At 33.1% G+C, this 10,750-nt stretch overlaps 1 protein-coding gene across 1 annotated transcript; it reads right to left on the reverse strand.

Annotated features, from left to right (window-relative positions):
- Positions 1-4,864: 4,864 nt before the first annotated feature.
- Positions 4,865-8,326, reverse strand: LOC104090699 (trihelix transcription factor DF1-like). The gene is made up of 2 exons (XM_009595868.4): positions 7,801-8,326; positions 4,865-7,056 (listed from the first exon to the last, which is right to left on the reverse strand). Exons 1-2 carry the CDS (start codon positions 8,094-8,096, stop codon positions 5,394-5,396), a joined length of 1,959 nt encoding a protein of 652 aa, XP_009594163.1. The 5' UTR covers positions 8,097-8,326; the 3' UTR covers positions 4,865-5,393.
- Positions 8,327-10,750: the final 2,424 nt, after the last annotated feature.

Consider the following 10,750-nt stretch of genomic DNA (forward strand, 5'->3'; position numbering starts at 1 on the left):
ACCAATTTTGTAATTTAATTAGATCTTTACTTTTATCAAACAAAGTGTCAGTATCATTTAAGAATTGACCTAAATAAAAAATAAAATTAAAAGAAGAAAACACTGGTTTGCATAATGGGATTCGCAAAAGGATCAAAATTTCAAGTAGATGTGTATTTGACTTTAAAAGCAGGATTCAAGTGGGTGTTATCTACTTGTGGGCTCGAGTGTTCCAACTCAGACAGGCCCAAAACTAGACAAAATTTCTTATATCATAATCAATTAGTAGACAAAATTATACAAATAAAATAGAGTCAAAGTATGACTTTTCATAGTTCATTATTAAGTCCTTATCCTTTTACTATTACCAAGTAACTATCAAAACCAAAAAGATAAAATAAAAAAGAGAGGAAAAGCCGTTACGTAAGAGTTAATGGAAAATATTAAACTATAGCAGTTTATGAATTCAGTGAATTATTACTTCAAGGACACAGCCACAAAAAATAATTGCATGAAAGTTAGTAGCACTATATCAACTCATTCATGTCAACCCCTTTAAGATATTACTATTACTCCCTCTTCCGTTCCCTTTTACTAGTTCGTATATGAAGAATAAATATTCCCATTTAAGGGTAAAAAATATTTGCAGTTAATATTATTTGGATAGTAGGTAAACCCGTCATAGTTTCAAGATTAAAAATCTCAAACTCTATGGAAAGTTACCCATAAACAGGAGCGGATGTACCATTATAATTACGGGTTCAATTGAACTCATAATTTCCGAAGTAGATTATGAATTTATGTGTAAAATTTTACTAAAATCGCAATAGATAGTAGACATGAACCTATAATTTTAAAAATATAATAAGTTTAATACTAAAAAACTTAAAGATTGAATCTATATACTTTAAATCTTGGATTCGCGTTGCCCATAAATATCTTTTAAGTATCTGAAACTATAAGAATTTCTTTAGATCGATTGTATAAATAATTAAATAAGTGTACATAAACAGCTAACAGTTTGAGGTATGAAAACCCAAAAGGACAACCTCGAATTGCACTATAAACTATGGAATGGCGCAGGTTGAAAACAGAAAAATTTGTTTTGCCGGACAGAACCGAGCAGGTTGAAATCTTGGTGGATTAAGGCTAAACCCAGATTTTACGAGGCAGAAGACAGCTTCTGAAAATTTAGAAAAATGGAAGTGAGTAAAGATGCTTTCGTACTATATATTAACTGAATTTAGTACCTTCAATTCATTATATTCATAAATTGTACTAAGGTCCAGTGACTCTCAAAGTAGTGAAAAGTTTATCGTACTCTGCTGTTCCTACAAAGTTTCTATTTAATTTTTTAGAGTACTTATTAAGTGATTTTTGCTGCTAAATTCGCAAGACTCTCTTCTTCTACTCTCCACTCTTCAAATTAAATCTTTCGTTTTCAAATGTGCTTTTATTATAATACTGTACATCATGTCCCTTTATAATTTTAAATTTAAGAAAATGACCTTTTTAGATCTCTTATGTGTAAAAGACAGATCTCTTACGTGTAAAAGTAAATCTCTCATATGTTAAAAAAAAAAGGTAGGATCATAAAACTAAAAATAAGTTTGTAAAGAGCGAAAAAACCAATTGACCCGCTGTTAATAGATTCACAGTTAATAGAGTAATACTTGTATATGGAATGCATATAACGTTTTACTTTATACTTAACTATTTGCAGGTTTCCCAAATTGTTAAATTTAAGTCATAAATTATTTTCGCTTTAACTAAAACTCATGTAATGTTTTCTTTTTGAAAAAAGAATGTCATACCGCAGTTAAAAACAAGGAATGTTAAAACACAGTTAATTTTTTTTAAAAATTATTTTCAGTTTGAAATCACAATCGTCTGTCTACGTGGAAAAATCAAAGTTGAACGATTTTTATGAGCTTCAATGAAGTCAGCTTTAACTCTTTACTAATGATCAACACCAATAGTTCACTTCCCTTCAGGTGTATATTTTAACGAACAAGAGTGAGTATATTACAAGTTAAATTTAAGGATATCGAAATAAGTCATATGCTGATAATGTAAACAAAATTATGATAAATAGTTACTCTATTTTCAGATTTCAAAGCAAGGTTGCTATAAAGTAATTACTTTTTGTAACAGGTCACCTATTTGATCTCATGGTGTAAGAAAAATCATATACTTCAAGTGCACAAAACTTAAGCTCAATAATAAGATAATAAGTCGGATAGCGTAGGAGTTAATATCAGCATTAGTGGCTGTTTCTACGACTCGAATCTCTAACCTATAGGTCAAATAAAGACAACTTTACCGTTTTCCTAAGGCTCCCTTTACGGGATATCTGAATTATTTAAAAAAATACTATTGAACTAAGAGTAGGCTAAGTTAAAAGGAGAAGATAAGAGTTGAAGGGAGCAATTATGATAGCAACAGGAACTGGTGCTGTCTCTGAGTGGCTAATTGCCTGCATGTGTGTCCACTGTCACACAGTACTCCTTCTACTACTTCTTCTAATATCATTACTGTTACAGCTCAATAGTATTAACTCTTTTTTTGTCCATTCGTGTATCCCTATTTATCTTCAACACTCATTTTCTGGACCTCCACCCCTTCACCCTACCGCCAGAAAACTTAATAAGGGCGTTCAAACGTGAACAATTTTTGTTAGTGGGCTATGCAAGCAAGAGATCGAGGCGCGGGTTGATCGAACTCAGTAACTTTGGTCCAAACTCTATATTTGTTTTAAGAAATTCAAATTATTAAGAAATTTAGAATTCAGTAACTTAAAAGAGTTAAAATCCCGAACCCACAAATTTCATATCATGGCTCCGCCTCTGTATGCAAGGGTGCTCAAGTCTATTTTTTGATCAATAACAAGTAATAATTTTACCTTATATACAATATAACTTTCCTACGAAGAGTGTTCAGTTAACCACCCTTGGCCACACGTAACTTCACCCCGGCCCACCCCCAACATCTACTTGCTTAAATTGAAGATGCATTCAGATGCTTATGAAATGGAAACACTTGACCTGCACAATATATATTCACAGATATATACATGATTGAATCGACCCGGTAAAATAGAGCTTCTTCTTATGACAAGTAAAATACAAGTTGGAAGGTATGAGCTAAAAAGAAAATGATGAAAGAGAAAATTACATAAAGGTGCTAGCTATGATTAATTTCAATGATTTATTTTATAGTCGCGTTATTAATAGAAGGGTTGAAAATTTCTTTTGATGGTTGAACTTTGAACTAAAAAGTACGTAAAATGTTCTACAAAATACTAACCAAAGTTGTAAAACAAGAAAGTTAGAATAGATGAATTTCTTTTAACCCAACACTTCATGAGGGAAGAGGAAGAAAAAGCATCACCATAAACTCGACAACTTATCATCATTATTATTCTTTCTTTTTTCTGATCTGTCTTTCTTCTAACAACATTTGTGGGCTATGTTAAGTCAACACTTGAATGAAAATTATGCTCATTTCACTAGATTTAAAGTTTTTGGAACCCCCTTATTTTGTAGTTTTTACGACACCACTGGCAAATAATTTTTCTATTTTATCCTTATTATTAATCACTCATTCATCAAATCATTTTCCAAAACTTTTTGCATTGTTGTTATTATTACAGGTATTAAAAAATATCACGCGTTCACGTAAGATTAGGGAAAGAGTCGCACCCCAAGGGACAAGGGGGTGTGAATGTGATGTACACAACCTATCCTGATACAAGCATCAGTTACTGAAATTATTATAGGTATTATGTTAAAATAATTACTTCATTTATTATTTTTTAAGAAGAGTGCAAAATCCAAGTAAAAGTGAAGGGACTAAGTACTATTGCCTTATCATTAATTGCTTTTCCCAACCCTCTTCTTATATTTTAATACTGTAACTTCCATCCCTAAAGTTTTTACGCAGACAATAATGGTGTAGATAATACGATATTTCCTAAATTTGTTGCTGATCATGATCAAGGTTGATTATGATAATTTTTGCCTGCCCATTTTTTTGTATACTGTAAAATGATTCTTCCCTTTTTTTTAGATTTTTCTTTTTGCTAGTGGTGTATATATCTTTAAGAGAAAGAGAAGGTCGTAACCTGTACAACACCAAGGTATAGACTATCAGTAAGTTACGCTATTCAAATCTCATCAGATGATTAGGACTGGAAAAAAAACTGAGATTGCAAAAATAATATGTAAATGAAAAGAACAAGTGATGAGTAGACCAAGTACCAAAAATAACTTGACTGACAATCACTATCTATAATTAGCAATGATCCCATTTGTTGTTATTGTTTTTTCCTCTTTCTTTTTTAGTTTAGAGATGGAATCATAAGTACGAAATTCTACTGCTAGCTGTATTTGCAACTTGGGTAATATTTTTCTCTAGTGTCTCACAAGTTGGTGTATGAGAATTATTCTATATTGTCTTTGTTCTTTACTTCTGTTCCGTTCATTGAGCTAAAGAACATATATTTTTTTAATTATTCTAATAAATATCAACGTACGCCACCTGATTTAACTCGTATTTAGGGGAGGGGCCGGGAACCAGTGGCGTACACACAGAATTTTACATAAATAGTGTCATAATTTGAAGAAATGGACAAATGAAAATAAATCAGTATAATGACAAGCAATGTCATTTTCTATACGTATCTTCAATATTTTCATTTTTTTTCTAAATATCTAGTGAAAATTTTCAACCAAGCGGTGTCCCATAATACCGCAATGTATAATGTGCATTCCCCCTGAGTGAAAAATTAAGTTATTTTTTTATGTATATTAGATGTTAAATTCTTGCATAAGCTATTATCAAGAACTTGTAATATGATAAAATCATTGAAATAAAAGGGCAAAAATAAAGAAAAGAGAAGAAAATTATAAATGTAGTAACCATTTTCTCACATTTACACCCCATGAACAAAACAAGAAAGAAAAAAAAGTACAAACATTATCCCTGCATTTATTCCTTTATGTCTCTCTTCTCTTTGCACCCATCCCTCAATAAACTTTATTTTTCAAATAATAAATAAATAATGAAAGTGAAAATAAACTTGTACCACAAAAGAAAAAGAAAAAAAAAACTCTTAACACTATACCCCTTACCAACCAAAAGTAAAAAAAAAATGAAATTAAAACCCCAAATGTGTAAATTACATGCCTTCCTTTTCATTTGGGGTTTTACCCCAAATGTATATTTTCACTGCAGCCACCGTCTTCTCTCGCCAACAGCAATTTCTGAATACGACAAATTTCTGCAAAATCTGTTGACCCACTTACCATTCCCAATGCACAGTCACTTTGCCAACATTTTTTTAACTCCTTAATGCTACTGCTTCTTTTTTCTCTCTCTCTCTATTTGATATCCTTTCTTGTTTTCGTAATTATTCAAACTGCAGTAGTAGCAGCAGCAGCAGTAGTGGCCGTGGCAGCCGCCATTGATGATGGTTGTTTGTTTGTCACTATCTCATAAGCATTTCCTTCATCTTCATCATCGTCGTAATCATCTTCTTCCATGCTGTCACTTTCATTATCGTGATCTTGAATAATATTAGTCATTCCTTGTTGCTGTGGTTGATTTGAAGGAAATGGCCATTGTTGCTCAGGTTCAGCCATAATGGGAACCATTGTGTTATTATTTTCGGGTTTTAATCCAAACCCGGTACCAGTATTTGGTACAACTTCGTTCTTGGCTTTTTCCTTGTACAATGCCTCCAGCTGGTGGAAATATGGGCAAGTTTTGGAATCTTCTGGTCTTTTCTTGTTGCTTTCCTTAACCTTCTTGAAGTACTTGTTGATGTTCTCCCATTTCTCTTTGCATCTCTTGGCATTTCTGTTGTATCCAAGTTTTCGCATTCCAGCTGAAATTTCCTCCCACAGTGGCCCTTTTGGTCCATTATCTTGGTACTTTAGATCCAGGCTAGTCCTCAGCCTAATCAAAGCTTCAATTTCTTCTTTTGGCCATCTTGAAGAGCTTGCTGGACTAAAATTCTCGCCACCATTATCAGGTTTTGGAGCTTCAAAGGTTTTGACCACTGGTAATGACGGTGCCTGTGTTTGTACTTGGGCATGTATTGTCATCGGTATTGATACCGCAATAGTTGGTGCTGGTGTTGGTGCTGGTGCTGGTACTGGCGCTGTTGCTGGTGGTGCTAGTTGTTGTGTTTGTTTTTGTGGCTGAGAATGTGGTGGCACACTCGGGGACTTTTCGGACAATTGAAATTGTATTTGAGCTAGAGAATCATTAGTAATATTCGGGATTGGTGTGTTTTTCTGTTCTGTTATTTTTTGCAAGAACGCAATGATTGTTGCATCTTTGGCGGCTGCCATTGATCTTTCTTGGACTAAAAGATCATGTTCTCGATTCATTCTGGTCATCTCTTGTAATCTCAAAGTCTCCTCTCTCACCATCCTTTCCCTCTCCCGCTTCTCAAGTGTTTCCAAGAACTTCTTTTGCAACTCCTCTTGCTTTTCAATCACATCCTTCGTCAACCTCTCGAAGAAATCCTTCCATTTTCTCTTCTTCCCATGCTGCTTTTGTATATCCTCATCTGATGACGTCGATGAAGAAGATGTGGAATTTGACAGCAAGCTGCTGGTGTTACCTTGAGGCCGATTTATCTGGTTCACTGTAGTAATTATCGGCTGCGTTGATGGTAGTGGTGGTGGCTGTGACAGTGGCAGTGAGGGCACGTTCAAGGGATGATTAACAGTCGGTGCTGCTGCTGTCACAACGTTATTTTGAGACACAGTGAATGTGTTTTGTGTTGGTGGAGCAGTAGTTTGTGACATTGGAATTGGAAGATTTGTTGAGGAATTTGTTCGCATTGGCATTGCCATTGTTAGTGGAGTAGCTGCCAATGGAGGTGGTGGTAAAGAATTATGAGATGGACTGTTTTCAAAAGCGGCTAACTGATCAAAGAAGCGATAGGTTTTGCCATCTGCTTTAGAAGCACGGCCATCTTTAGTTCTCCTGTGATACTTGTAAACGTTCTCGAATTTCTCTTTACATTTCTTGGCACTTCTATGATAACCAAGATCCGCCAATTTCCTGATAATAACACAGTTTTGGCAATGAAAACAATTGGAATAAAAGAGAGAAACAAAAAGAAAGATACAAATCTAATTAACAACTCATCTTATCTTCAAGAGTATTCATTATATTCAAAATAAAACAACATCTCATACTTGTAGTTACCACATTAAATAAACATATAGATTAAGAAATCATTATTCAACACTAAGGTAATTAACATGTACTTAACAAGGAGGAAGAAATGAAAGATCCCATATATAAAGGTGGAAAGAATCCCTTTAAAACACTAGAAGCACATTCAATGGAAAACAAGAGGATAAAGAAAATGAACACAGTCATCTTTCAAGATCTATATATCAGGTTTTGTACTAGAATTCTTTTTTAAAATTGCTGAATTTGAAGAAAAAGAGAAGCGCAAAAAGGGTTGAAGTAATTAAGAGGAGAATTGGAATTCCAGAGAGTGAATAATCATGCTAAATTTGTTGCTGGAATTGGCAGGAAAATGCATAACAACAAAACTGAATAACCAAAAAACTGGACACTGAATTCCCCAAAAACTGCTGAATTCCTGATAAATGAACTGGAAACAATGACACTTTACATCAAAAAGCAATACTTCAATGGATCTCTTTTAGTTTCCCAAAAAACTAAATCTTTAATTATTTTTTTTCAAAAAAGATTCTGTTACAGTGAATCCGATGCATGATAATGATGAGGAGTTAATATAACTAGCTAAAGAACAAAATAAAAATTAAGTACCTGGAAACTTCTTCCCACAAGGGTCCTTTAAGACTTGAATCCCTGAAAACAACATCCATCTCCGACCTAATTCTTAGTAAAGCTAAAGTTTCTTGTCTTGGCCATCGGTTTCCACCTGAATTTCTTTCTCCTTCTTCACTAAAGCCACCTGCAGCTGCCACATCACCGCCTCCGCCACCGCCACCCTCACTACTTCCGCCACTTTCCGGAGCTTCTTGCGGTGGTGGTGCTGAAATATTGGCCGTACCTCCACCACCTGAAGTAGTAGACATTAAACCTGAGGAGACACCAAGCATCTTTCTTTCTTTTCTGAAAGAACTAAAAAAAGAAAAAAGAGGAGTCACCTCTCTTCTCTCTGCAGCAATTACAGCTGAAATTATAATAAAAATATATCAGCAACAAAAAAAAGATGGTGAATTCTGTGGGTTTTATGAAGATGGGGTGTGGTGAATTTGTTAGTAATTTATTTCGGTGGGATCTGTCTGTCAATCTCACACCCCTTAAAATACAAAGAAAAAGTGTAGACAAAAAGAAAAAGAATACAAAAGCGAATTTTATTTTCTTTATTATTATCAACATATAATTAACCAGAAGGGTTACTTTGGCTCATTCAAGCTGGTACAAATATAAATTGGAAAAAAAAAATCATAAAATAATTGTTTCTAAACAAAGATATATTAGTGATATATATAAAATACATAATGAATAATGTGTATGTACAGGCTGGCTTCTACTCATATACATTAGGTATAGATTAGAAAAAAGAGTATATACAACAAGTATATATATATAGTAACAATAAGTGGCGGAGCTAGGATGCAGAAGGAAATTATCCTGGCTTCTTTCGCTAGAAAATTACATTATGACGGTAGGCACCTTATTATAAGCAGTGGCGAACCCAGGATTTTGTGCAAGTGGGTTCAATCTTAGAAGTACATAACTTTAGTCGTAAAATAGTAGTTGTCAAGTGGGTTCAAATAAAATATTTATACAAAATTTACGCAGTTTTAATATTAATTTATCTATATATACAATATTATTTTTTGATTGAACCCGCTTGCCATCACGTGCGTCCGCCACTGATTACAAGCAGTGTCATGTGCATCGCTTAGTTGAATTTTTTATAATATGTATTTATAAATAATAAATAAAATTAAAATTTAGGTATAAATATAAAAATGACACACGTCACAGTAATTTATTCATTTACTTATTTCTTCAAATATTAATACTAAAATTGTTGTGTATGCCATTGTAATAAAGTTAAAAAATTTATGCATACATATTAAATATTGAATTTATTTTTACTTTTATGCGTATTTATTTTTTTAATCGCTTATGTGAAAATAGCAGCGGCAAAGCTGCAGATAGCGACGATGGAGATAATAAGTTGGTTTTTGTCTGTCCCGCTAAATATAGTTAAAAGCCGGCTCCAAGTAGGTCATCTTTGCTTTTTAGGCATTTTGGATTTCAGTGGCTGTTGGCTAGACTTGTAAAAAAAGGCAAATAAAAAGGAGAAAAGTTTTTTTTTTTTGGGGGGGGGGGGGGGGGGTTTACAAAGAATAGATGGGGGCTATGAAAAGGCAAAAGTATCCCTAACATGAATCCCATTGACCTTTTAAATTATGTAGATGCTAATCTGATTAATTTTATATTAGTTCACCTGATGAATGATATGTGAGATTCCTTTGCTGTAAATCCTGGATTAGTTTAATTCTGGGAAATTTCCTAAAGTATCCTTGAAGGTTGTTTAGAGGATAAAGAAATAATTTAATTACAGTAAGATTTAAGTTAATCTTTTTCAGGTTAATTTATTTATAATGATCTTACAAGCAACACAATTGTGTATAGACATGGATAAAGTGTTGTTCAATGGGTTTAAATAAAAAATCGCAATAATTTCAATAAATATATTAAGGTCTGGATCCGCAATTTCAACAGTACATCAACTTATGTTCTAAAAACACCTAAATGATGGCTGGTGTAAATATTATTTTAACTATTATATACAATAAACTCATAGAATTATTGTTAGTTGTAAGTTCAAGAGGGATCTTTCCTAGTAGTAATACTTTTTGATAAATTTGTTTTATTTTTTCTTGAGTAAGTAAATTTGTAAGACTATACGTGGTGCTTGTGTAGCCACGTAGGTGTAGGGGACCCTACAATTGGAGGATGACAATTTAAGAGTTTGAAAAAAATTAGTTATAGTAATTTGTCCAAAAACCTAAGGGATAAAAAAAACTCAAGTGGAACTTACGAAAGGTCTTTTTAAAAAGTGGGATCCATTTATATTGAATTAAACTAGTTAGATGTAGGTCATCTTATTAGGCAAACATATCGAATTCAAGTAAATTCTGTCCAATTCCGTTAGGCCTACAACCTACCGTAATAAATGGTAGAGAATTTCAAACGCAGAACGTTCTTACCATTTTTTATTTTTATTTTTAAGCCTAAAGTGGAAAAAAAATAGGGAGCAAAGTTCTTTTTTAAAAATAATAATAAAAAGAGAACAAGAAGATGGTATAAGCAGGGCTTTCATGAATGGATAAGCAAATGGAAGAAAATTGTAAAACAAATTGCAAACTTTAGGGTACATATTTGAACCGTTTTAGGTTTCACAATATATTATTTGAAGGAACATAATGTTATGCTCAAGCATTTAACCTTAAGAGAAGAATAGGGCCATCACATAAATCATCGAAAAGGAATTAACACTCTTTAACGTGTGATTTGCGAGTGCTAAAAAATGGAAATTCTACTCGTACTCTATTGAAAAGATAAAGAACAATAAAAGGTGGGGCTATTTTGCCTATGATTGAAAATAGCTCAAACACTGTAGTTAATTTATAGAGTCAAACTTTTTTACCAATGGCGACCTGTGGACCCTACCAACCAATAATCCATTAAATGCAAATGAAGAAAAAATTAGACATTTATAATCAAATGC

This window comes from Nicotiana tomentosiformis, chromosome 12 (assembly GCF_000390325.3).
Source record: "Nicotiana tomentosiformis chromosome 12, ASM39032v3, whole genome shotgun sequence".
Classification (NCBI taxonomy): domain Eukaryota; kingdom Viridiplantae; phylum Streptophyta; class Magnoliopsida; order Solanales; family Solanaceae; genus Nicotiana; species Nicotiana tomentosiformis.

What these genes read in the sequence shown, in the direction of transcription:
- LOC104090699 (XM_009595868.4), bottom strand. Translation starts at nt 8,096, where the DNA reads ATGCTTGGTGTCTCCTCAGGTTTAATGTCTACTACTTCAGGTGGTGGA. An exon ending in TTGTGGGAAGAAGTTTCCAG is followed by an intron (nt 7,057 to 7,800) that starts GTACTTAATTTT and finishes TGTTATTATCAG; the next exon opens with GAAATTGGCGGATCTTGGTT.